General features: G+C 39.4%; 1 protein-coding gene across 2 annotated transcripts; it reads left to right on the forward strand.

Moving 5' to 3' along the window:
• Window positions 1-884: 884 nt before the first annotated feature.
• Window positions 885-27,890, forward strand: SOCS7 (suppressor of cytokine signaling 7). Of its 2 annotated transcripts, XM_075177025.1 has the most exons (10): window positions 885-1,589; window positions 18,849-18,913; window positions 19,001-19,105; window positions 19,316-19,417; window positions 20,197-20,327; window positions 20,406-20,574; window positions 21,921-22,049; window positions 22,485-22,620; window positions 24,105-24,262; window positions 26,298-27,890. In XM_075177025.1, exons 1-9 carry the CDS (start codon window positions 1,012-1,014, stop codon window positions 24,223-24,225), a joined length of 1,536 nt encoding a protein of 511 aa, XP_075033126.1. In that variant the 5' UTR covers window positions 885-1,011; the 3' UTR covers window positions 24,226-24,262; window positions 26,298-27,890. The 2 variants fall into 2 exon arrangements, with proteins under 2 accessions (XP_075033126.1, XP_075033127.1); XM_075177026.1 differs by lacking the exon at window positions 19,316-19,417.
• The last annotated feature ends 39 nt before the right edge of the window (window positions 27,891-27,929 follow it).

Raw genomic sequence — 27,929 nt, forward strand, 5'->3', positions numbered from 1 at the left:
CGCTATGTAAATAAATGATGATGATGATGAAGGTATGACTCTGCTTTGTGTACTGGTTCCCAGACTTTGACTCTCCTTTGTACCCAAAAATATGGAATAGCACTTTCATTACCCCAGTCCATAATTTGGGAGGTGAATTGTTGGTCACATTAAAGTAGTTATCACTAGTGTGGTATAAATACTTTGTTTTGTGGTCATTAGCATGCTCTGTATTGTACAGTGGTCGAGAGAATGCTCTTTTATTGTATAGAGATCACTAGAATGATCTGTGATGACCCAGATAGCTGAACTGTCATTGCTGTTGCTATCTATGTTCCTTGTAAAGGACAGTCATGGTTGCCAGCAGTTCACGGTCTTGACATTTCTACAGTAACTGGTTAATATTTCTTCACTTTCCATTGTCTCTTCTCATTCCAACAATAATACACCACACTACCAATGGCAGCACAGAAATTCTAGTTCCCAGTGGCTGATAATGCTTATTTCCTATGTTCACATGCATGCTCAAATTCACCTGTTTAATCTTAACAAAGTGAGTCTGATACACATTTTCAAATACTGTCTGGAGCAATTAAAATATGTTTCAATGTATTTCATTTGAGACATTTCATGGAATAAAAATTATGTTTAATGAAATGTTAAGAGATTACAAGTGAAGCAACAAGCATTGTATGAAAAACAGAAAACAAATATGACTATTTTCAAACGGTATGGTGATTTAAATAAAAACAAAAAGAATGTATCCTTACCCACCAAGAAAATGGCCGCTTGCTGATCGAGCGTCACTTGTTACCTGAATTGTTGTTCCTGGCGCATGTGACACGGGTATAGGGGCTGAACCATTCTCTCCAGCACAGTCCATGTCTCCGCTGCTGTCACTCAGGTAGCCGGAAGTGACGTTACACAGAATCGGAAACAGGGGCGGTCTCCGATGAGGGAGCTGCCGGAGTTCGGGGAGCGGAGCTGGGAGAGGCCGAGGCTCGGGCCGGGGCCTGCGGAGCCACCGGGGTCATGCGAGGCGCAGCGGCAGAGGAGGACGCCGCGTCCTACCGGGTGTTAAGCCGGCTGCTAGGCTGCGGTGCAGAGGCTGGGGAGGAGGCGGCAAGACCCAGGCTCATGGTGTTCCGGAATATGCTACGAGGGGAGGAGGACGCGGAGGCCTCCACGGAACCAGGGGCCGGAGTGGAAGCGGTGCCTGTAGAGGGGGCGCCCCATCCGGCAGACCTGTGCAGTCGGCATCGCAAACCTGCGCAGCCCGGGGAGGGCCTGGAACTGCAGCTCGGGGCGCTGGGGCTGCGGGGGGCCGGCTGTCCGTGCGAGGAGACCAGCGATGCCCTGCTGGTGCTGGAAGCGCCCGAGGCCCGGAGACTGGAAGAGGAAGAGGACGGGGAGGCGGTGGAGGGACCAGCCGGGGCGGCGGCCAGGAGGACAGCGGGTAGGAAGGGATCGCTGAGGATTCGTCTCTCCAGGATTTTCCGGACCAAGAGCTGCGCTGGAGCCGGGGGTGCTGCTGACAGGAGAGGAGCTGGTGATCTGGGAGGCTCTGGTGGCAGCCTGACTGACATGTCCAGGGACAAGGAGCTGGACAGGTGAGAGCTGTCATGTGGGAAGGTGGCTGTTGTAGATTGTACCTAGTTTGTACATTCATATTCCAAGCTGCCAACCGAGTCCATGTCCACAGTATCATAATCTAAATTCTTCCTCTTATTTTCCATTTGCAGTTGTGGACTGAATTAGATAATTGGTGCTAGAAGTGGGAGACAACAACAGAACATTATCACACTATGACATTGCATTATGTTGGCACAATAAAAAGTAATTTGCAGGGCACTGTATATGAAATTTGTATGCTTTTCAGTGTTTATGTGGGTTTCCTTTGGGCACTCCATTTTATTCCTACAGTCCAAAAGCATACTGGTAGGTTAATGTTTGTGCTATAGAATGTACTTTGTAAGCTCTGCTGCGGCAGGGACTAATGTGAATATTTTAATGTTCTCTGTAAAGTGCTGTATAATATGTTGGTGCTAAACAATTAAAGGTTAATATATAACTTTCCCAATTGGATCACTAATTATGTTTCTAAAGGAAATTACGTGTTTAATCTCGACAACTCCCTTTTACGGTAAGGCTCGTACCCACTGGCATTTTCGTAAGCATTTTACTTGCGTTTTTTAATGCTTCTAAAATGTAAGTAAATGGGTATGACACGTCATTGTTGCTATTGTCACCAAACCCACTACAGACGTTTATAGCATTTATTTGCTTTCCAGCTTTCAGAACGCATCGCGTTTTTTTGTTGTTGTATACGTTCATCATGGGCAAAAGTGTAGTGGAAGCTCGCAGTGAGCTCCTAGATGCTAGTAACATGCGTGTCAAACATGTATGCATTTGACATTCGGCATTTTCACTAGCATTATGTGGCCTTACACTCTCTGTAGTTTTTAGCTCCCTATCTCATTCAAGTTGTGGCAATTTACCAGTGATCTGGAATGTACATATAGGGGCTCATGTGAAGTTGAACGCAAATTGCATCCTGGGTGTATAATACACTTTTTTACGTCTAAGTATGCACACAAACCACTAATTTCGGAATTAATGCTTTGTGCGCTTTACCAGAAATAAATAAAAAAAAAAAGTATATTCTACTCCAAGAATGCAATTTGTGTTCCAATTAACACAAGCTCCATGTTCAGCAGCAAAAATGCAATGATTAAGCACTGATGTTTTTTTAGCTACAACATATCTTTTTGATACATCCATAGTGCTATAGAGTGCTCCACCTATAAGAATACTGCTGCAGTCTCCGTATTCTTTGCCCATATGAATACACAAGAAAGGGAATACTGTCCTTGGTACAGCCATGGCCAAATGTTTTCAGAATAACACATATATTGGTTTTCATAAAGTTTGCTGCTTCAGTGTTTTTAGACCTTTTTGACAGATGTTTTGGCCATGACTGCAGACCAAGCTTCCTACATCTCATCAGGATCGCTCAGATCCAGCTCACCACCGCCATGAAATTCTATATATATCATTATCATCATCATTATCATCATCATCATCACCATTTATTTATATAGCGCCACTAATTCCGCAGCGCTGTACAGAGAACTCATTCACATCAGTCCCTGCCCCATTGGAGCTTACAGTCTAAATTCCCTAACACACACACACAGACACACAGACTAGGGTCAATTTTGTTAGCAGCCAATTAACCTACCAGTATGTTTTTGGAGTGTGGGAGGAAACCGGAGCACCCGGAGGAAACCCACGCAAACACGGGGAGAACATACAAACTCCTCACAGATAAGGCCATGGTTGGGAATTGAACTCATGATCCCAGCGCTGTGAGGCAGAAGTGCTACCACTTAGCCACCGTGCCTGTGACTTCCTGGTCATCCATGCATGGCAAGAGGCAACAGGTGCTAGGCCCACAACTGGTCCCCCTGGCAGCATGGTGGGCTTCCAAAGTTTGTCTTCCAGGTGCCTCTACAGAGATAATTGCCCTGGACACAGATATATATATGACGAGCATTGGAATATAAGAAAATAGATGAGATGCAAAACGTAATATTTAGATAAATATAAGTATAAAGTTTTGTAGTAGAACCATGCATTTAATAAATTCTGTTGTCAAAGTTGGGGAAGCTTGTCAGCCCTCCCTTGTATACAGAGTGTAGGAATCAAGGAGTGAGTTGCCAATAGTTCAAATGCAATGATGTTTAGTGCATAAAAAAATTAATGTAATATGCACTTACAATTTGGAGGAATAACACAGTATCAAGACAGTAGAGAGTTGCAACTCAGCCCGACTTTGTGTTCCTGGGGAGCCTTTTGGGGGTGAATACTTCCCCCTTCACAGTTCGAACCTGTTCCAATTCTCTGATGGACTCCATGCAGGGACACTAAAGCTGTGCTGACTTGTCCCTTATATTTGTGAATAAGTGATTACTTAGTGCTTTGTTATTTTCCATAGTGTGACTGCATGTTACATAATTCTTTTTATAAACTAAAAATCCTTGCATTTGATTTATTGCTCTGCATGCACCAGTACGCTGACCAGCTTCCTCATCTGTGGGACAACAGAAGTTACTTATTGCCTGATTCTACTATGAAAGTGTAAGCGCGTGATATACTCCTTTATATCAAATAACTAAGCCTCTCATTTGATCAATTGGAAGCTCACTTTTATGTTGCAGCATTCGTCATATATATTGAACATTCCTAATGCTGGTATCAGTAATTTTAAAATGCCACATTGTACCAGACAAAGAAATACATTGTTCTGAAGCCCGAGAATTGGCACATTTTATTAAAGATCTGTCTTTTAACACACGTGCTTCAATGGTCATAACACTATATATGGCATTTTATAGTGGAAGTGCTCTCTTGTGACAGGGAAACTGTTTCCTATTGATCATATAATGTGTCACTGTTCAGGATTCACAATGCAGTGTACAAGACGTGGTACTGGCTTTAGCAGAAATGTTGCAGTACACACCTTGGGTAGGGTAATAACTATGCTACTTATTAGATGGAGTAACATTGGGGAAAAATGATATGGAAAAGGACAGGAATAGTAGTTAAAAGAAAGCTGAGTAACCGCACACAGTGCCCGACAGTGGCAGCAAATGTGAGTAAAATCCTGGGATATTAAAAAATGAAAAAAGATAGAGGGTAGGGGGTAAATGCATTAGGCATCTTGAATTTAGTGTACAGTGTTGGGTATCACACTGTAAGCAGGACATATGAGAAGTAAAGAAAGTTCACAGGTGTGCAGCATCATTAACGTAGGTAATGGGACTATTAAATATAAATCGTTATTGAGGATGAAAAAGCACTTCAGAGGTGACCTAATTAATATGTATAGATTTACTCAAGGTTAATACAAAGATTTGTCTTCTAACCTTGTCATATCCTGTGACAGAGAGAAGGACGCGCTTCTTTGAGTTAGTGAAATGTGTACAGGTGCATAAAATCATGAGACAGCAGCCAAGGACAACTGAGACCAATGTGTATGTGCAACATCATTAATGTAGGGAATGGAACTATTAAATAGAAATAGTTATTGTGGTTAAAAAGGCGCTTTAGAGGTGACCTAATTAACATGTATAAATCTACACAAGGTTATTCCAAACATTTGTCTTACAACCTTTTCATACCCTGAACCATGCAGTGGACAAGAGGTCATCAGATGTCAATGGAACAAGGGCCGTTTCACCATGAGTGTAGGAAGGTTTCTTTCCTGTAACCACGGTTAAGCTGAGAAATTTCGCATGAAGTGGCGATCGCAAATTCGCAACAGAAGAAAAGATTGATTGTCTTTCTTACAAGAAATGACATATGTAATTATAAGTAGTAGTGGACATTATGGGGGTGATTCAGGGAAATTTGTTAGATTGACATATTTGGGGTCAGCAAGCAGTTTTTGTTTGCCCCCTGTGAGGCTAAGCTAGCAACTATCACAGTGGGGGTTTTGTTGTGCCACCTTTTGGATCAGTATAATTAGAATTTGTGAATGGTTCACCTTGGTGTTTTACTGGGGTAGCCTCTAATTTTATATTCTAATAAACAGTGCTGACATTTTAGGAAAGGTTGGTTTTACATGCTCACCTTGTCTGAAATATATAAATAAACTTGAAGAAAAACTTAAACTATTTTATGCAATATTGCTCCTTCCACACTGATATGCTGGTGTGTTTTGGTACAAATTTTTTTTTTTAGAGCATTTTATATATTTTTTTTTTTTTCTCATTCACTCAGTTAATTTGAGTACAGGTCAACACATTGATAAACAAGCACACACACATTTTTACTAGAACGCATTAAAAATATTAGGAGATAATAGATACTTGAAAAGTTCCGTGTGCATTTAGCCTGCAATTATATATTCATTTTTATTTTTAATTGTTTTCGCAACACACCTCAGAGTACATGTCTTTGATGTTCATGTAGAACCTTGCAAACAGCTACTCTGAGCCACAAATGGGTGATGGCTCCACTACATACCTGCTGTTTTGCCTTAAAAAGATAATTAATTGTGGGCATTCCTGATGCAGTTACCTGTGGTAAACATAAAATAGATCAAGATTTGTTTAAAAACAGGAAGACCAGCAAATAGCAACACCAGTGGGTATAGTGATATTAGAAATAACAGTTCTAGCATCCGGCCTGTTTAAGTGTAAAAAAAAACCGTGTGGGCCACAAAGGTGCGTTGGAAAGAGATGGACATATTTTAACTGCTTTTGTATTTGTAAACTATTTATTTTTATTTTATTTTTCTCACATTGTTTTTCTAGGGATCTAATTGAAGGCACCTCTGCATGGTAAGATGGCGTGCTAGCTAGCAATAGGTCGCTATTACAAGTGATCATACATTGATCCAGTGCAGAAGAGACATAGATTGTTTCACATTGTCTACCACTTTCTGCAGGGCACTGTTGTCACTATTTTATAGTGATCCCAGTGTGTAAGTTTCTCTTAGGACTATAATGCTCATATTGAACACTGTTTGCTGATTGCAGTCCTGGGAGCTGAATCAGATTGCTCCCGCCACTTGAACTAAAAGCTGTAAGGTTCCAGTCTGGCGGGCAGGTGCTTCCCTTAGTAAGGCAAAGTGCATAGAACATAGATCTACATTGGTTCATTATTTTGGTACTCGCAAAATCTCCCTTCTTGAGAATAGCTGTTGTGGGAACAACAAGACTCCATGTTAAATATATAAATTAGTTTGTTTCATACAGTGCTGAAAGACAACATATATTTCAATATTTACCACTTATAGTACCTAAAACCTTGTGATTCATCCAGCGTGTTATAGTGAATTGCTGATTGGGAATTGCTGCTTTTTTAGAGGTGATGGGAAGTTTTTAGTAAACCAAACAAATGCTTTGTACAAACATAAGGCTATAGTGAGGATGTCTGATCTAATTTCTCCTCTCTCCCATCCTCAATTATCTAAAGAAAACCACCCCGATTAACTCACATAGGCTGTTTATTAACCTTTCTATAGATGCTGATATTGGTTATTGATCGTTTGGGGGTCTAGAATAATTAATTTCTGACGCCATAGAATTGTCTAAACGCTGTGTGGTTCTCATGTGGCAATGCTTCGACGTAAGAAAAGGAAATCTCGTGGCATCACATCACGTGATTAGTTATTAGGCAAGCTAGGGGAGACATGGCCCAGATGTTTCTTCCATCTCTACTACTAGCTTCTGGCACATTGGATATAATAGTGATTGACTTGTAATTTACTATTCAACCCAGTTTACATGGAATCTTTACTAGTCTCCGATGACTCCCCAAGCTCTCTTGATTTAAAAAAAATAAAAAAATGTATATAAACTTACACATATTTGGTATCTCTACACACTGGAAACTTTTCCAGATGTTTGAAATTTGGGTAAATTAATTAGGTTGCCCTATTCGCAGGAAATTTTACTTTTGGCAGCATATTGAAAAAGTGTTCACACCACCCATTTTGCCTGTGTTTCTTGCATTTTGCGTTTAAAATTAAATACCATTATTTCCAGTATGCTAACCAAAGAAATCTACTTCTAAGCCTATTATATACACAAAGCTGGCTCCTAGACGTCATTGACATAGCTGTTTCAAGATGCACATTATATTTGGGATATCAACTGTTCTATGGAGACCCCAGTCATAGCAAACATGTTATTTATTGTCCCTCTGATATTTTTGCAGGACCTTTTATGTCTGTAGTTTTTCCCTTCTCACATCATGACACTGCTCACTTGCAGCCAAAACCTCATTAACATAATCATACAAGGGAACAGGTCTTTTTAACCAACAGAACTGCCGTGGACCATATCCATTTGGGAGATACACATACAGATTCCTTTGCCTGGCCGATCAGCTTGGATTGACACATAGGCACCAGCAGCACTAAGATTGAAAACTGGCGAATGGACCATTTCTGATAAGCCAGTGACTTCTCTTGAATGGCTGTGGTTCTATACACAGAAACCCCTGAGCTGCTGGTTGGGCAGATATTCATTCTACAGCAGGCTTTTAAAAAATAAAAATTTTGTTTTCCTTTTTTTTTATAATAAGACTGTCCATTATGATTTAATTTTCTTTCCTTTGTAAGATCTGTATATAACAGCTTCCAATTTTGAGAGAGAGCATAATGGCAGATAACAGTCAGAAAAAGCAGATGTTGTAGATATGTCTGTATAACAATCCATGTCTGTCTTGTACTAATATATGTCTCAAACATGGCGTTTTAAATATATTTTAAGCACACTGTCTTAAACTTTTTAAAAATTCCTTTGATTACATAATTTGTGCCAGGCGTTTGGCTTTTAGTTGTGCAATTCCAAACATAAGTGCAAACGCATGTCAATCGTGTTTCACATGCCGTTGATGGGCCATTAAAGGTTGCTCCGTTGACCTCAATGTGTGTATTTTAACTAGTGGTAATCGCATTAAATTGAGCAGGAGGCATTTGAAAACTGCAGCCCTGCTGTAATGCATCAAAGTAAAATTGCAGGTTCCGTTGTCTGTCCCACATGCACATTAGTACAACACATGTAAATTAAGGCCAGTGGGTACAAGGCCTTAATGAAGTACCTAAATTTTATGGTTACTATAAGCTCCTCTTCATTTGTTTTTACGGCACTGTGACAGGATGGACCTCCTATGCCGCATTGTTGTTTTGCTTGGGACCAGCTGGGCCTGCCTTGCTGTTCTCCCCTTTTGTTATCCCAAATGCGCCCCCACTAAATGCTATAGTGGGGGCTCTGCTGCCACCACCAGGCTCTTTTACTGGCACCTGGAAACGCTTTCTTCTGGGTAACTTTTGCTGCGAAGTCAGCCCTTGTTAGGCACCTGGGCTGGTACCCCTGACCTCTACCTTCAGATCAGGGTTGTTGTGGATGGTTCCCCCTGCCCTCTCACAATGGCCAGAGCTGCAGGGTAGTGGGCAGAGCATTGTTACTAGATGCTGGGCCCCAAACATCACAGTAATTACGGCAGGCAAGAAGGCGTCAAAGCAGGATTTTGAAGCAGTGATGTTTATTTGCTCAGGATGGATCCTTATGAGGACCGTTCACATTGGTTGAAGGTACTAGTGATCATGAAGATGTTTTGATGGTATATAACAGTTGAAATACAAAATACAGCCCTTTATATAATGTTTCAGACACTCATGTTGACAGGGGGTAAAACAGCCCAGTGCCCATAACTGGCACCAAAAGGTCTGAGATATTACATTCAATGTTTAGCATTAACGTGGATGTAACGCAATTTAAATTTAACAAAATTTACATCAATCTTTGATTTTGAAAAATTACTTACTGTTGCCTTATTCAGGCAGTTCCCCAATAGAAAAATAGAATTTGACGGCAGATAAGAACCACTTGGCCCATCAGGTCTACCCCTTTTTTAATTAACCTATGGTAACCTCAAACCCTATTTGGTCGTTTTAATCTTTCTAAGGATATCCTTATGTCTGTCTGAGTCACTTATGAATAACTTATTGTATAAATATATTTAAATTATTAATGCAGTGTGGTAATTTATGTAATTGCAAATGTATTGATTTTTATACTGTGTGTTAGAAATGTACAGATTTCTGAGTTGTTAATTTCTGATGAAATAGGCATATGTTTGAGGACATCTGTTGTGTAACTTTGAAATCCTCATTTAAGTTAATTAGGCCTTTTGATGTGTGAGTGTCCGACACTTCTTTTTAGCCTGAAAGCACAGCAGGAGGCCGTTACCTCTCTCTCCTGTGTGGCCTTTCGTCCTGTGTGTTAGAACCTGTCTGGACAATGTAAACAGCACGTGATGTGGGAAATCACAGATTAGTGTCAATTTTTTAAGTATAAATTGCTTTTAAAATCCAAAGAACGTCTCACGTCCTGATTTCAGACCCTTTGGGGCCTGGTTGGAAAAGCGGGCTGGTTTACCCCTGCTAGGCTGTGTCCAAAACTGTATAAAAATGAGCACTGTTTGACCATGTATTATTATACCATCTGTAGTTCTGGAGATCACTAGTACCTTAAACTAGTGTATGTAACTGTTCCTGGTAGGACACTTGAGATAATAAACATCACTGCTTAAAGAACCCGCTTTGACGCTTACTCTTCTGTAATTCCTGTGACCACAGATTAGACCCAATCTAATCCGTTATCCGACTGTTCTGAGGTTGGGACCCAGCGTCTAGTACCAACGCTCTGGCCGCTACCCTGCATGTGATAGGCCAAGGGGAACCATCCACATCAACCCTGATCTGAAGGCAAGAGGTCAAGGGTACGAGCCTAGGTGTACTAGCAAGTGGGTACACTAGCAGAGAGAGTTACCCAGAAGGACGCGGTTCTATGTGCCGTTAAGGAGCCTATTGGTGGCAGCAGGCTCCTCTTGTCATGACAGGAGGGTCGCATTTGGGATAAAGAAAGGGGACGGTGGCAAGGCAAGCCCAGCTGGTCCCCAGAAACACAACCGACAGGGTGGCATAGGAGGCCTATCCTGTCACACTGTCCCAAGTATGTTTAAATTACTGTACTGTACTTCCTTCCAGTGTCAGTGCATGTGCTCGTGTTCTAATATTTCTCTTCCATTGAAGAATGTTTCCCTCCTGTACCTTGTTAAACCCCTTTATATATTGATAAAACCCTTGATATGTTTTTATCTTTTTAACTGGATGCACAGGATAAAACGGTAACTAACCCCTGCTGTGAATTCAGGCTAAAAAGATGTTAGTCATTTTCAGATGAAAATGATTGGTTAGCATGGGGTTTCCTTTCTTCAGAAAAGTTAAAGAAACAAGTTTCCTCCAATGTGTCATAATAAATCAGAACATGAATGTAGTGAACAGAGAGGAATTACAGTTATAAGGATTAACCCATAACATAATTGTGGAAAATATTCAAATGAACCCATTGATAAATTGAGCGACTAAGGTGTAAAATATGATTTCAGAGGGTCTGGTATGTGTTTACATTGTGGCTCTGCCCACCTCTGTGTTAAAAGATAACGGCACCACTTTCAGGGAAAGCTGAGCAGCTTCGGAGAGGCCCCTGTGGTGAGCTACATCCTGACAGGTTTTTTTTGACACAGGGAGACTCTAAGGAGCCGTACACAGCTTGTGGCCTTACACAAGGATGATGGCTTGCTGTATCTTATATAAACAAATATAATTCCGTATTCAAAATGCAACTTAGATCAATAAAAGTAGTGATCAATAGCAGCCCATATGACAAATAAAGTATTCTGTCACACAGAGAAGATGAGGAAAATAGTATAAGTTTAACTGATACGCTGGACCTAGGCCTGTTTAGTATCAATAAATTAGTAAATTCATAGTGGATCTATTAATAATAAAATTGGTTCTGCGTGACACTCCACAGGAAAGTTAGGTCACATAGTAGAATTGGGTAGTAAATCAGGCAACATGTAAATGGTGATTGTAAACAGTGTCACAGACCACAACCCCTGAGGGTGGGGACAAGGTGTGGAAGTGTCTTTAAATAGCTGAGACCAGTTACAAGAATTGTCAGTCTTTTGGGAAATCAGTCATCATTGATAAGCCATCCATCTTCAAGCCAATTTCCCTTGGCGCAGAATATACCAGTGTCTGTAAGTTATACTCTGAACTTAATCCCTTTATGTTAAATCTGTTTTGCTTATGTATGTCATGTCGGTTGTTTCTTAATTGTTTTTTTTATATAGCCTGTAAGCATTGTACTTTTTGTATATTAAATTTACAATTTAATTAGTGATGTTCTTATTGCTCTAAACGAATTTACAGCCTTTTATGAAGAAGATTGCTTGACCATGCTAACCTTTAAAAATGCTGAGGTGTGAATTGCTAATACATTTGTATACCAAGCCCAGGGTGTGCCTGCATGTACATTTGTGTCATAGAGCCTTGTGGGTCTAAGTGTTAACCCTTTGATTGCTGGTGTGTGCCTGCTAACCTGTGGTTAACAAGGAGTTCTCATTGTGTACCAGTGGGAGACAGTATATTGGGGTCCTATTGCCCTTATTCAATAGGTGGTGGCAAAGCTGAAGTGGGTGTGGTTGTGTGAACGCTATTGGGGGGGGGGGGGGGCAAATTGACATCTGTAACCTGTGCGATAGGTGAGAGAATGATTGAGTGCTGTAATTGTGTGTAACCCCATGCAGTAATTACTTCCATGTCACAAGTGTGGTTTGTGACTGGTAACGGTTGTAAGGAGAGGTTTCCTGACAAAATAGAGGTGATATATTGTTTGATTGTGTGAATATATAGTAAGATATTAAATCGGGCAGTTGCAAGAGCTGGCTGTTCCTGACAATAAACAATATGAAAATAAATACATTCACACTCTCAGGGCAGGACTTAACCCTTATGGTGCTGCACACAAGTTACTAACCATTACCACTGTGCCCATATATTAAATATATACATTTAAATTAATAAACATTCGCTCTAATACTTTTTATATCCCCTAGTGCTGGGGTTTAACTCATACAGCACTACAGCATCAGTATTAACCTATTTGATGTTATAGCAGCCATCTTGACCTTGTGCGAGGTGAGGGGGGGCTAAGGCACAGGCACCACTTAGTACACAGCACTGTATAATCAGAAGGCTTTGAATGGCAATTTAGCTGCATTGATGTTGCCTCATGTGGCTCAGTAAGGAGAAACTTTAGACTTCACTGCTCATGTGACCCTTTGGGAATTATATTCCATCAAGAAGCTTAGATGTAGAGGAAAGAAGGCTTAAGAGAGTTTACTAAATCTCTAATAATTTACTTGTTACTCATAGGGACAGGATAACTATTTTTATATTTAACATAATGGTTGAGATTACTTTACTCACTTTCCTTAGTGAGTATAATAGGTCAGTACTAATTGTAATGTAAAAGGCAAGGCTCGCAATCGCTGTGAAATAATGGTATAAAGCAATGGGGTATAAAGTATGTGGCAGGCGGACATCACGGCTGTGCAGATTGCCGGCAATTACAGTTGGAATCTCTGGTAATTTTTCCTCACGCCTCTATGGGGTGTGAGGAAAATATATATATATATATATATATATATATATATATATATATATATATATATATATATATATATATATATATATATATATATATATATTATGATATGAGCCGTATCATCGCCACAAGCTGTTTCCACAGACGTTATGGAAACGCTTTGCACCAAACTGAATCTCCCATTATCTCCTAGTTAACAGGCCACATTCTAATAAATATTGGTTCAGGGGTTGAAGTGTAACTAAGAATTTTTTGCACCATGAGCATAGTGGTTTGCAATAATGTGCTTCCACCTCCCAAAGTCCTCATTTCATCCTGCCACGTCCCTATTTCTACATGCTGTCACCCATGACAACTATGGTATAATAGAAAACTAGTAAAAGGGCTAGAGGTATAAGACTATGTAGGTTTCCATTTGTACAGAGAAAAAAAGAGATACTGAGAATTATAATGTTATTGTACAATCACATTGGTAATTCAATTTAATTATATTTTTTCAATGTTTTGTACGGCGCTACGGACCCTTTGTGGCGCCTTTATAAGTCAAAGATGATAATAAAAAATAATAAATACTGTTTCCTCTTTCATCAGATCTTTTTATTTTTTTTCAATGGGTTATTGCGCCTCCTCTCAAACTGTTCTTGTTATACTCTGCACCCTTAGTTAAACCAGAAACGACAGCCCACATAGTGTGTAGGCCCCTTTAAGTAGTTACAGAGCAATGTGCAAAGTAATTATATCATGCAACCTACCAACATTTTAATAAACAAAATTGGGACAAAATAAGGTCCTTGCATGATCTGCCAGGACCATGCTCAGATCCATACAAGCACATCCATACACGGCCATGCGGGACAATCCTGGCAAAATAGGAACTGCTGGGTGTATTTAGTCTTAAAACTACAAATTCTGGCACTAATAATTATATAAATCAAATTAAAAACAGTCCCAGGTGCCGTTGAAGGTATAATCTCCAATATATCCCTAATTTGGAACATATAGAAACTGACAATAGATCACAGCGCTATAAAGTGCTTAAAAGTCGTGCAAGATAGTATGATAGATCTGTAAGTGGTTTTCAAGAAAACCGCATTTTATGTATCTAAAGTTGATAAATGTTTAATGGCAGACTACTTCCTTTAAAGCAGAGTCATATATAGCAAGTATACTGCAGTACTGTCCCAAACAAATAAAGGCTTCAAAGAAGACATAGGTTGATCAGTACACACTTCATTGTTTCCATCCTGTGCGGCTGACTAGGAGTCCTGCCATTGTTAAGCTGCAGCACTGGAGTCAGACCTTGCGCTTGAAAAGGTGGCCATCTTAAATGTTTATATTGGAAAATCTATCTCATTCAACTTTGTTAGAATCAACAATAGGGCTCTAATTTTAGGTGTCTGCGCTTTGTTTGGGAACTCAAATCATAGAATTTCTGATGTGTTTTGTCTGTGTATATATATATATATATATATATATATATATATATATATGTGTGTATATATGTATATGTGTGTGTATATATATATGTATATGTGTGTGTGTGTGTATGTATATGTGTGTATATATATATATATATATATATATATATATATATATATATATATATTATAAATAAATTGACTTTTTCAAACCATGTTTTATTTATTTTTAAGAGCTCTATTCGGTGAATGCATCAACTGTATATTTGTTGTGCTCTATGATCTGTATAATGGTATAAAAGTTTTTGTGCTTGTTAATATTTAGAATATGTTTAAGTTGTTATAATATTTATCCTGATAAGTATTTATCTCCAGCCAATTTGCTTTAAAGCAAGTAGTCTGCCATTTGTACATTCAATTTTATATACATACTATGTGGTTTCTTGAGGACTGCTTACAGATCTATCATACTGTCTTGTATGATTTTTAAGCACTTTATAGCGCTGTGATCTGTTGTCTGTGTCTAATACTTATCGCCCTGTATAGGTGTTTTGTCTGCATTTGTGGACCTCAAAATCAATCTAGTATCTTTAAACTACATATACAGGATGCTTATGTCTTAGTCTATCTAAAATATAACTACATCTAATCCTAGTTGGGACAAGCGGCCATATCCCCCTGTATATGTATACATCGAGAAAATTTAAGATTGGTTGTCAGATTAATGACAAACACATTGTAGAATATTGATTGAGTAAAGCTGTAGCTGTGGAATCTGTAGTTTTATGTTGGATTATACCAGCAAGTTTGTCTGTAGATATATTAACTGATCTCTGAGTCTATGATACACTTGCAGTATGCAATTAGTGGAGGCAGTGTTATGACTGCTTCAGCATTTCATATTTTTCATTTTCTTTGCCATGGGAACTCTGTATTTTCTTGATGATTTATGACATGGTGCCAGACCCTCCTTCGCATCCTCTGTCTGTTCTAAGTGGAGGTGGCATCTTTGACAGTTGCCTCATATGCTTTCTGCAATTTCTGAGCTTCCATTAGGTCCCTGGGAATTTGTATGGCTAGGTATACACTAGCGTTATAATTATGCATTTAAGGTATTTTTCTAACGCAAATTAAGTGCATGTAAACAGGTGTGAAAATGAAAATAAATCATTGAACCAAAGAAATGTACATATTCGCGTTTTTTCCATGTATTTTTTTTTTTTATAGAAAACTCTTCTTGTTACATGTTAGTGAATCAACACAGTTGAAAACTTGGAGCTCCTATAACTGGCCCTAGGGTGGCAGACATGTTTTTCCCTCTTACAAATAGCTTGCTCCTAAGTTTTGGCTCTGGCTCCTAACGCCTCAAGAAATTTGTTAAAACCCTCATGTAATGCTTTACTTTTCAGTTGGAGATCATCACATAAGTGATCCAAGTTCTTTATAAGTGGTAATATCCTCTTGTCTATATTGTAACTACATATAATAATCATCGTCAATCTCCATCTCCATCACCATCAACTATTTATATGTTTAAAGGAACTTCTACCTTACTTCCTTTGACGGCTTCCCAGCTCTTCTCTCGTGGTGCTGACAGGTATCATGTCTAATAGGCAGGCACGAATAGCAATCCAATTAAAATGAAACTAATCTGTGGCAGTACCCAGCATTTCATTCTCTACTGCTAAAGTATTGTAAAGCCACGATAAAAAGTTTGGCAGGTAATATGCTGCTGGTGGCCTGCATAGTAACCAAGCTGCCTATCAGCAATGGCAGGATGACCGTGATGAAGAGAGCCTGAAACACTGCAAAAGATAGGTGTGTGGAAGGCAAGTGGCTACTTCAAATGTTAAATATTGGAAACTAGAAAAAGCAAAAACATGTTACATGCACCAGCTGCTCTATGAGTTGAGAGCTTGGAATAGATGAATTAATTGCCTGCAAGGATCTTTTTCTTCCTGGGAATTCTTATGCAAAGTACCTCTCTGAAATCATCAAGCTATTAAGCACTGAGGAAGCCAAAGCAAGGTGATGCTTTGCTATTTATGTTCTTCAGGCAGGAGGGATTGAGATACGATTGTGTGTCACTCAAGTCAGCACATCAGAGATGTAATTGTTAATGCAGAGTGGTAACCAGTAATTCTTTAAATTGATATCCTCTGGTCACCAGGGGTCAAAAAATCCAAAAAAGAAATATATTTATCATTCCACATCAAATCAATACAATTTTAGAAAAAAAATCTCCCTTACATTCTTTAATTTCCATTAAATTTGGTGTAGTAAATGCTGGCATGGGTGTAAAGAAAACCCCCAAATCTTAGGCTGGTATGTGCACTGGTTTTGAAGTTAGCTTTGTGGTTCATATTATGAATAGGATTTCATGAACAATAAATTAACCACCAAAAACTACTCTGACCAAACTAGAAACCAGGATGTATGTTGGCATTTGTACGTAATCATTTGCTCTTGCTTGCATCAGTCTGATCCGTACAATCCTGCGACTCCTTTCTGTATTGTGACCTCATCTGTAAAGTGTACCTGGTGCTTGCATGCATTGTCTACAGCCATTTTTTGGGATGAACACTATACCCTCCCGGGTACTATCTGGGCGCCGATATAAATACTGATCAACAAACATTTAAGAATACAGAATACGTTAAATAAATATATATATATATATATATATATATATATATCTCTAATATATAAATGCTTAGTGGCGTCTGTGTGTGTGAAAAAAAAACCCAACAAGTTGCAGCGCCACCTGCTGGGCAGAGTTATACACTGACCTACTAAATTCTTTGTGTGTGTGTGGGAAAAAAAATTCAAAAAGGGCTGAAATTTGGTAGGGCTCAAACTCATTTTCATGAGGTAATTTTACCTCATGTACACACATGTGTAGAGGCGTGCGTTAGTGTGTGTGTGTGTGTAATATATATATATATATATATATATATATATATATATATATATATATATATATATATATATATATATATATATATATATGTAGAACAATATGTACAAATATATATCTATATCTTGATGACCTGAAAGAGACAGATGCAGCACCCTCGTGAATTGGTGTGCCTCCAATTATACTACAATATTTATACTTTATAGAAGAACAGGAGCGTAAAACGTTATCTCCCCATACAGATAGATACCACTCAACAGGATATGGTTTTTTGATTTTTTTTTAATTTATTTATTAAAAATCAAATAAACCATATAAATGAAATTAAAAAGCATTAGTATATAATCTGAATTGTAATATGCTGATTGAATAAACAGATTCTTACAATATGTAGGATTATCAATTGTCCACAGCACGACTTATTACTGGCAGATGATTCTGATACTAGTTTAACACTAACTGCAAAACCACAGGCAACAATACGCCTGTTCTAAGCTGAAATCGATAGACATTAAAGGGAAAATATATTGAATGTATCAGATGTTTGTTATGTTCAATGAATTATTCTGAGAATATCTGCATAGTTAATGTAAGTGGGAGCTTTCATATTCTGTGATTTACTTAGATAAAATGAAATATTCTCTATTGACAACAACTAAACACTGTTATGCTGGACACAGATGTATAGCTCTGATTGGCCAATTTGGTAATTGTAACCCAGTTATTCCAATGTAGCAGTGAATGGAAATGTTAGTTGTGCACAATGAAACTCCGATCACTAAGGACTGTCAGTGACAGAATTGAATGTATGCAAAATGTTTAGTCAGTGACCGTCTATTCATCCAAATTGACCATTGTATAATATTTTCTCATTTCTTCTCTTTAAATAATAAATGAGATGAGCAGGTTTCCAAAATATAATATTTCTATAGTTTATTAAAAAGATATTATACATAGATACAGCCATACTGGACGAAGCAGACATACGCCCAGGGTCTCAAATGGCAATTGACACTACATTTGATTACTTCATTCTTTTATATAATGTTACCCCTTATTTTAAAACGCACCTTCCCAGCTTACATCACTGCTGACAATCTAAGTCTCTATCATTAAAGTGACATGTTCTTGGAGGGGTCATCTTGACCTTATATGGAGCTAATATTTCTTTGGCCTTATTCGGCGATATTGTGAAATACTGGAAATTTACTAAAACCATATCTCTTGTTATGTGTTTTTCCGTTCTCTTAAAAGTACAAACACAAAATTCAAGTTCATTGGTTCATTCTATTGAACTAATTGGTAATATAGGGTTTTTGTTAATTATTACTTCGACACCATAGAGATGTCTGGTCAACAATTAGTGCCTGAAGATGAGCATTACCATATCTGTCAGAAGATCATACTGTATATAGCCCTATAAGTACAATTGGGCTGCTGACTATTGGGAATATGGAACTTTTTTTGTATAAACCTGTCTTTGTGTGTTTCTGTCCACAGAAAGCCCCGTTTGACCAGAACTCAAAGTGCCTTCTCTCCAGTCTCTTTCAGTCCCCTCTTCACTGGTAAGTGGTCACATGGGAATTTTTGGCATGGTAATGAGGTGAGGTCTTTGCATACAGTTTCTGACCTGTTTATTTCTTATCCGGCAGGCGAAACGGTGTCCCTTGTGGATGTGGACATTTCTCACCGAGGATCATGCTCTACACACCCCCCTACTCCACCTCCACCTCCTCGCAGGAGTCTCAGCCTTCTAGGTAACCCTCTATGCCTGGTCTCCTTTTGTGACTCTTTATGCACTTAGACATGTGATAAGAGCCTAGGTAGCTGAATAACAGTAGACATTGATAGCCAGTACACTGCTTTCTGCTATAGTATTGTGGAATTGCACAGAAAGTGGTTTTAGTGTGCTTATCCTATGTCGTATGTATTTTTTTTTTTTTTTTTTGCTGTTGGTCTTCTGCCAGATGACATTGGAGGCATACAACCAGCATCTGTTGTAGTAGGTCCCATGGGGTCTTCTCTGCAGTCCTTTCCGCTCCCCCCACCACCGCCGCCGCATGCTCCGGGTCAGTCTTTACCTACGTACTGTGTAACATTTTATAGGCTATAAACAGAAAAGATTATTTTTGATACTTCACAGCACTGTGTTAATGCTCATAAAAGTGCTGTTCAATCAGCCAATCACTTTTATTAAACTGAGAAACTGACTTGGTAGTGTAAACAAACTGCTTATTCAATCGCATTTTTAATTGTTTTTTTTTTTTTTTATGCATTTAATGTATAACTCGCATTAACATAAAAATACACATGGCAATCAACATTAATTTATTAACAAACTAAACTCCACTCTTTCTACAGTGCGAAAGGGGGAAGTTATTATAGCCGGGGACTTTAACATGATTACTTGTATCCCCTGTGGCCTCATCTGCCAGCAAGTCAGACTCCCAGAGAAGGAGAACCTTGATGGTATGATACTTGGAGAGTCGAGGAGACAGGAGGAGAAACCGATCCAGTTTTAAGCTCCTGCAAAGTCTGAATTCAAATAAAAATTCTGTCACCATGATATAAACCAAAAAGAAAAACACACAGCTTGCCACAATCAGAATATTTGCTATTGGTATATAAAGTACACCCACTTTGAGATACATATTCTTGGCCGCCCCCCATTTAACATTATTTTTTCAAGGAGTCATGTGAAAATAGGAAGAGGTTGGTTGGACTTGCAACCATGCCAACATAATTGTGCAATTTTTTTTAATGTACATTGTATGTACTTCAAGGCTGGACAAGCAATAAAGATTTTAAGTACAAACTTTTTTTTTTTTCTTGGCTGTTTTTATTGCAGATCCTCTACCACGAGTAGTTCCTTTTCGGCCACCTGAGTGCATGCCTGTTCCACTGGTGCAACCCTTACAGTGCCCCCTCTTCCGGCAGGATGCCAGTAGCTTTGCTGCCAGCTTGAGAGAACTTGAAAAGGTAAAGACTGTTTCCCACTCTCCCACTCGTCTTTATTGTCTGAGCCCTATTACACATGGCACACCTCTCTTCCTGCAGTGCGGTTGGTACTGGGGTCCTATGAACTGGGAGGACGCAGAAATGAAGTTGAAAGGAAAACCAGACGGCTCATTCCTTGTGCGGGATAGCTCTGATCCCCGATATATCCTGAGCCTGAGCTTCCGCTCACAAGGCATCACCCACCACACACGCATGGAGCACTATCGAGGTGAGGACAATTCTTCCGGGACCATAAGTGCAAGTATTGTTGTTGGACATATAACAATCCTAAGATATGTGTCGCAACATGGAGATGGGAACAATACACATTGACCTAAGTTGCGGTTTTAACACTGTCAATCAGGGCTGCACCTGCGGACAAGAAACAGGTCTAATTCTTTGCATAACTCTAATACATTACAGGTGTGACTGCCGAAGTTAATATTGTCCCTGATTTTTTTTTTCCACTTCAGTGATTAATCTGAATTATAGCGAAATACTGACTTGCCACTGGCACGCACGGTCCAGAAGTATCTCTCCTTTGTTCTGTCTCTGACAGGTGAAGGAAGGAGAGAAGCTCACATCTACAATCTGTATGGAGGGATGCTGGTGCAATGCACTCAGCCATTTTTCCAAAGCAGATTACAAAGCAGGGATGTTCTGTCTCTCCCGCATTCATATATCCAACACAAGAGGAAGGGAGACTGATTTAAATGATGACTGTGTGCATACAGGGAATATATATTGGTTTTATTTTATCGATATGTCATGTGAGGAATAAAAACTTACATATAGTCTCACATATCTGAGTTTGTTTCATTTAAAATGATGGGGGCCTTATGAAAGATAAGTGTGTGTTATAGACACCAAGGTTCTTGTGCAGAGTTGGCCGCAATTGCACCCCAAATTATGTTCACTATCAGTGCTGCAACTATAGCAAGATATGTCCATATGCCACATACTTACACCTATGTTTATAACTATTTGTTTTGTCTGCAATGTATGTATTCACTATTAGAGATAAATAATATTTCAAAAACCTCTCTAATACAGGAGAAACAAATCCCTGTCTTGAATACATGGAAAAAAAAATTGCTTAAAAACGCACACACAAGCATCATATATGTACGTGCAATGAAGAAAGCACTTATCAGCATCAGTGGATCATTCACAAACAGCCATTCACATGTGTATTGCTGGGACAGTCAGTCGTCATCCGCAATTTGCCCCTGACTTTAACCAGCTGCAAATAATACAGTGCAAACAGGTGTATATATGCGTCTGTGTCCTAGTCTGAAGCTGTTCGCAATTGTGCAAACACCCATACTGTACATAGCCTATGTTAGAACACCCCTTCTTTCCCCCGTCACACCTCTCTAGGCACAAGTGGGCTTAAGTGCCAGAAACACGGAACTCTGCATAAGCACAGATGCGTGTGGCCACTTCTCTGTACAAGTGCATTGCGATTTTATGCAAGATATGCTCTGCAAACTGGCGTACTCACATCAGCCCCTTGTTGTGTAATGCAAATCGTGACCTTTGTTAGATATCTCCCTATCTATTCATTTCTCTCAGGCACATTCAGTCTCTGGTGTCATCCCAAGTTTGAAGATCGTTGCCAGTCGGTGGTTGAGTTTATTAAACGGGCTATTATGCACTCCAAAAATGGGAAGTTCCTGTATTTCCTGCGCTCACGGGTCCCAGGTCTGTACCTGCAGCAAAGCACAGATAGTCACACAAGCAGTTCCTTGATTACCTGTCTATTTTCTTATCACATATTTCCATTACCACTTTCTCTCTTGCCCATTGTTTTCCCAACATTTGCTTTTCATCTGTATTCTACCTTACAATGGGGTGTGATCAGCCCTTGTGTCATCTTGGCTTCCTGTCTTTTCTGTTTGTTACGCTGCTTTTTGTTGGACTTCTCCTTTTTGTTTAATTTCTCCTCTCTAATATATAGTCTTTTGGTGCTTGGTGAACAAATGTGTTGTAAGCCATATCAGCCAATCACATTCTAGCTGACATTTTTCTAGTTTAGTTTATAAAATGAAAGCAAATGTCTAAGTGGTTGCTTTGGGTTACAGCCCATTTTTACAAATAGAATTGTTTTGTTAAATAGGCCCCTTTTGTCTGTTTCAGGTCTTCCTCCTACCCCAGTACAACTGCTATACCCTGTGTCCCGCTTCAGCAATGTGAAGTCCCTGCAACATTTGTGTCGCTTCCGTATTCGGCAACTGGTCCGGATAGACCACATTCCAGAGCTCCCTCTACCCAAGTGAGTATTGAAGTCTACATTTGCGTCCTGGGGCTACGTTGTGTTTTGCACAATTTATAGAATAACGTTATGTAACTTTTCCAGATAATTGGGGGCCACAGCCTGACCGTTACTAACAGCATAAATGCAGCGATAATGTTTTTACAGTGTCAATAAAGGTAACAAAGGACAGTCTGATCGTCTGTGTTCCTGGGTACTGGGTGGATTTGCTGGAGTCAGTTGCTGAATTTGTAAATGGGCTACAATAAGCAGTATGTTCAGAAAACACAAGTACGATTTTTGGGTCTTGTTGGTTACCGGTATTTACAACACATGGTTAAATCTGGCCGCTGGACCCAAGCTGGTTTTATGGCCAAATTGCTACAAACTGTTTTGTTGAAGGATGATTACACACATGGAGCCTGATTCATTAAGGATCTTAACTTGAGAAACTTCTAATTTCAGTCTCCAGGACAAAACCATGTTACAATGCAAGGGGTGCAAATTAGTATTCTGTTTTGCACATAAGTTAAATACTGCCTGTTTTTTCATGTAGCACACAAATACTTGATAGCTTATTTGTACACTGAAATTTAAAGTTGATATTTGTGTGCTACATGAAAAAACAGTCAGTATTTAACTTATGTGCAAAATAGAATACTAATTTGCACCCCTTGCATTGTAACATGGTTTTGTCTTGGAGACTGAAATTAGAAGTTTCTCAAGTTAAGATCCTTAATGAATCAGGCCCATGGTCATTATCATCCTGCAGTTTCCACCAATCATCATTGGCATCTAATAGACAACAAAAGCATACAGTACCACCACCAAACAACTTTATAGTAACAGCACATCGAGACCACCTTCTTCCAGACATGCTGCATTTTCCTTGTGTTTCCTCAATATAAAAGAACACAGCTGCTTTTACTTACCCTAGTATATCATTTTTGCAGTCTCCAAATCCTTGGTATATGGCGTAGGCCTTGTCTGGCATACTCTCTCTTTCTCTCTTAAATACTACTGTACAGAGCAGTGTGTGTGTAAATATAATTCTCCCTCCTATATAATTATACTTTCCAGCATCAACACTAATTATTAGTCACAGGCAGGCAGAGCCCCTGTTAAGTGTTGTTTATGTTGCTGTGGGAGGTCTGCGGGTTGTGCTGTGTCGGGCGCAGTCTAACAGCTTGTTCACCTCTCGTCAGAACACGGACTACATCCTTATTTGTACTGTGGTGTGTTTGTGAAGTGCATTGTGACAGACTTCAAGGGAGAGGAGGTCTGAGGTATCAAAAGGGTGCTCTCATATTTACTCCTTCCATCTTACAACATGACCTGATTTTAGGGACATCATTATTTAGCTTCAGCTGACCCACAAGACATCCCAAATTTGTCTCTTCCTTTTATACCTGACACAATTTCTTATTTGAATATTATCTAGGACTAAGCTGTAGATACGTTGCCTCCTCATTTTAGTCTGCATTACTTTTCTGTGTTTTCCCTAGACCTCTCATCTCATACCTGCGCAAGTTCTATTATTATGACCCGCAAGAGGAAATATACCTTTGTTTAAAGGAGGCACGTCACGTTCCCAAAATGGAGTCTGGTACTGAGAGCTCCACGTAGCAAGGCTCTCTCAAATCCCTTATTTTGTTGGACCCAGGTTGGTTGGACATATTGAAGATTGATTTAAATTTGTTTTTCTCTTGGTAGTAGTTTGTATATCCTCTCCTAGGTATAGCACAAAATGTATATCATAAAGTCTACACCAGCATTCCAGGATACAAGGATATGTCTACATGAAAAGTCATGAGGTATATTTACTAAGCTGCGGGTCTGAAAAAGTGGAGATGTTGCCTATAGCAACCAGTCAGATTCTAGCTGTCATTTTGTAGACTGGACTAAATAAATTATGGCTAGAATCTGGTTGCTATAGGCAACATTTCCACTTTTTCCAAACTCGCAGTTTAGTAAATACACCCCATTCAGGTTAATTGACACTTGTTAAAAATTTTTTACAACTAGGGACCTGATTCAAAGTGAAAGTCAAACATTGTGATTGAAAATGTTGCATGCAAGGATATGCGTATGTAAGCCAGATTCAGGTCTGAATGAGTGAGAGATGCGTCTGCTTGACAACAGAGACTTCCAACTAGCGAACATGTACAAAAACCTTTTCTTTTATATGTCCGTCGCAACAGCTATGAAGCATCATTTAGACTTGAATAACCTAGGAAATACAGCAGGAACAACTTCCCGACACCCTTACAAACTTTTTTTTTTAAAAAAAATAATTTATTACATTTTATTTATATCTTTGCTACAACCTAATCTATGGCTGAGCGTGTCCCAAAGTCTCTAAGTGTCTGCATATTATTTGCAAACCTCTCATTACAAGCGGTTCGGATGTTCATAATCGTCTGCATCCAATGCCTACACCTGTCCCTGACCGCCCGCAAATAAAACCGCTGTATCAGCGACTACGTCTCAGTCTGAATCCGTACACCATTTTTTGAACACACCCTACTGTACATTGCCTACATTAAAACACCCCTTGCCTCCCCCGTCACACCTCCATAGGCGCAAGGAGACATAAGTGCCAAAAAGTCACTGGTCAAAATAGTTTTAATTTCTGAGCATGCGCCGTGCGATAAAGCCAAGATCTGCTGTGCAAACAGACGTACATCTTGCTCTGAATCAGGCCCTAGCTGTGCTTTATAGCCCTTCACGTCCAAGGTAAGCATCTTTATTTTATTATTATTTTTTATTAACAAAGTTTCTGAAATGAGCGGATGACTTTTCTAAAAGCATGGATATAGAATATGTGAATGGACAGCAGTCTAGAACACAAGGCTTTATAAGCTTAATTATAAGCTTGTCGTTGGGACAAGATGAGCAGAAACGAGGTGACCCCCTGGCTTCCCCAAAAACTGTACTCTCTTTTTCTGTGGGAGGAAGGTCTTTATGTAAAGTATTACATTGACACCGCAAAAAGCTATACATGTATTATCAGAAAATTGTTAGAACAACACCGGGGCAGCACAGTGGCTTAGTGGTTAGCACTTCTGCCTCACAGCACTGGGGTCATGAGTTCATTTCCCGACCATGGCCTTATCTGTGTGGCGTTTGTATGTTCTCCCCGTTTTTGCGTGGGTTTCCTCCGGGTGCTCCGGTTTCCTCCAACACTCCCAAAAACATATTGGTAGGTTAACTGGCTGCTAACAAATTTACCCTAGTGTCTGTGTCTGTGTCTGTGTCTGTGTCTGTGTCTGTGTCTGTGTCTGTGTCTGTGTCTGTGTCTGTGTGTGTGTCTGTGTGTGTGTCTGTGTGTGTGTCTGTGTGTGTGTCTGTGTGTGTGTCTGTGTGTGTGTCTGTGTGTGTGTCTGTGTGTGTGTCTGTGTGTGTGTCTGTGTGTGTGTCTGTGTGTCTGTGTGTCTCTGTGTTAGGGAATTTACACTAAGCTCCAATGTGGCAGGGACTGATGTGAGTGAGATCTCTGTACAGTGCTGCGGAATTGGTGGCGCTATATAAATAAATGATGGTGATGATGAATATATTTGAAACTGAGTGTATTTTAGCCTATTGGTCTCTTGATTTGGTAATTAACAGGGGGAATTGTTTTTCTTTTTAAGCATCTACAATACAGGTAACATTATCTATTTCTATCTGGTGTGTAACACGCCTCTGTCTCTTGTCAGGAAACAGAATGCTGGTGTGAGTACACTGGCCAATCCCCGGGGATGGAGGAATTTGGAAGGGGTGGCGTTTCGGCTGACCACCTTTACACAAGATGGAGGATTGATAACTTGCAAGTTTTCTTTTAACTTGGATTTGAGTGTCACACTGCCAGCACCCCACATATCTCCCCGTATTCCCGTAAACCCCCACAGAGAAGTAAGTTGCTGATCATACAGGTCTGCCAGCTTCTTCACTATGTTACAGTATTCTATTTTGGTGACATTTCCTGGGGAAGAGATGGAAGAAGAGGGGTATTGGCCCCATCCATAACTACTGAACAACAGGTCATCTCATCCTGAAGCTTCTTTAGGGCTTCTTGTGTGTCGGCATCACTTGAAATCTCCTCATGATATTGTGGGCTCTAGTCCTCCTGCATAGGTGACTGTAAGCTACTTAACTGTGAAAGCTCCACAAGTTCTGTACATCTCATGTATATTTGATATCTCTGGAAGTCCTCTCTGCCCAGGTCCCAGTCACGGACAGATTATACTACTGATAGACCGGTCTCTCTGATCCTGCTGAGTCACCGTATGGAGGGCATCACTGAGTTATACTACTGATGGAACAGTGCAATTTTATTCTGGGATGGTGAATGTTCTTACGTTCTGTGATGCCATTTCTCACATTTTGGTATCCTGACCCAGGCAAAAACCGTGACAAAAGTTACCAATCTGTTCACTGGAGACAATGCACCCGTCCCTAATGGTTAAGATGGTTATGACTGGCTACTGGCCAGGTTACCTGTATAAATCATCCACACACTTTTTTCGCTGTGACTGCCTGAACCATTCCCTAGCCGCATAAGTAATCAATTGCTGCACCTATTGTTTTTTATTTATTTATTCTTTTTAAAGCCCTTTTTAAATTTTCATTTTTGGGTGGTGGAAATAGTACAGATTTTTTTTTGCTGCCCTTACAAAGGAATAATGTAAATTCAATTCATGGAGGAAGAGGAAGAAACTTAACTCCAGCACAATCCTTATCCCGTCCCTAAATTCTTTATAATTTTGTGTATATTTTTTTTTTTTCCTGCGCTTAATTTATTGAATATTAGTCTGTGTGTAATTTATTTTTACTGTCTTTTGACACTTTCCTCGAGTTCCTTGTTGGATTTTAATATATAAAATTTGCTGCAGAATCAGTCCTGCGTGAGTGTTTGGGATGCCAGAAAAAAGGTTAATGTGTCCTATAAGCCCTGTTTGTATATATTGTGTTATAGGCATGAGAGGGACACATTCTTTCCCGTTCTAATTTTTTTTATCTTTTAAACATATATTTTGGATTCCCAATAATTCTTTCTTTGTAGACGTTGGATAGGAAATAACGGCAAAAATTGTTTTGTGTCAGTGATGAGTCTTTCTATTATGTCTCTCCCTTTCCTTCCCCACCCCTATAAATTAAAGCACTCGTTTATCTCCATCTCCGCTCCTGTGTTGGGTGCTTATAGATTGACACTTTTCGTTTTTGTTTTGTTCTTCAGCCATTTTGTCGTTAGATATTTCAAGAGGGGGTGGAGAGTGGGTTTAAAATAAACAAGTTTAGATATAACAACATCACTGAGTGTAACTGTTGTCTGCTTTACTTCTACCGTG

Source organism: Mixophyes fleayi, chromosome 6 (assembly GCF_038048845.1).
Source record: "Mixophyes fleayi isolate aMixFle1 chromosome 6, aMixFle1.hap1, whole genome shotgun sequence".
NCBI lineage: Eukaryota > Metazoa > Chordata > Amphibia > Anura > Limnodynastidae > Mixophyes > Mixophyes fleayi.

Excerpts from the sequence above, each read along its gene's own strand:
- SOCS7 (XM_075177025.1), top strand. The coding sequence starts at position 1,012 with ATGCGAGGCGCAGCGGCAGAGGAGGACGCCGCGTCCTACCGGGTGTTA. Across the intron at positions 1,590-18,848 it reads AGGGACAAGGAGCTGGACAG|AAAGCCCCGTTTGACCAGAA; the intron begins GTGAGAGCTGTC and ends TTCTGTCCACAG. Across the intron at positions 19,106-19,315 it reads CAGGAGTCTCAGCCTTCTAG|ATGACATTGGAGGCATACAA; the intron begins GTAACCCTCTAT and ends GTCTTCTGCCAG.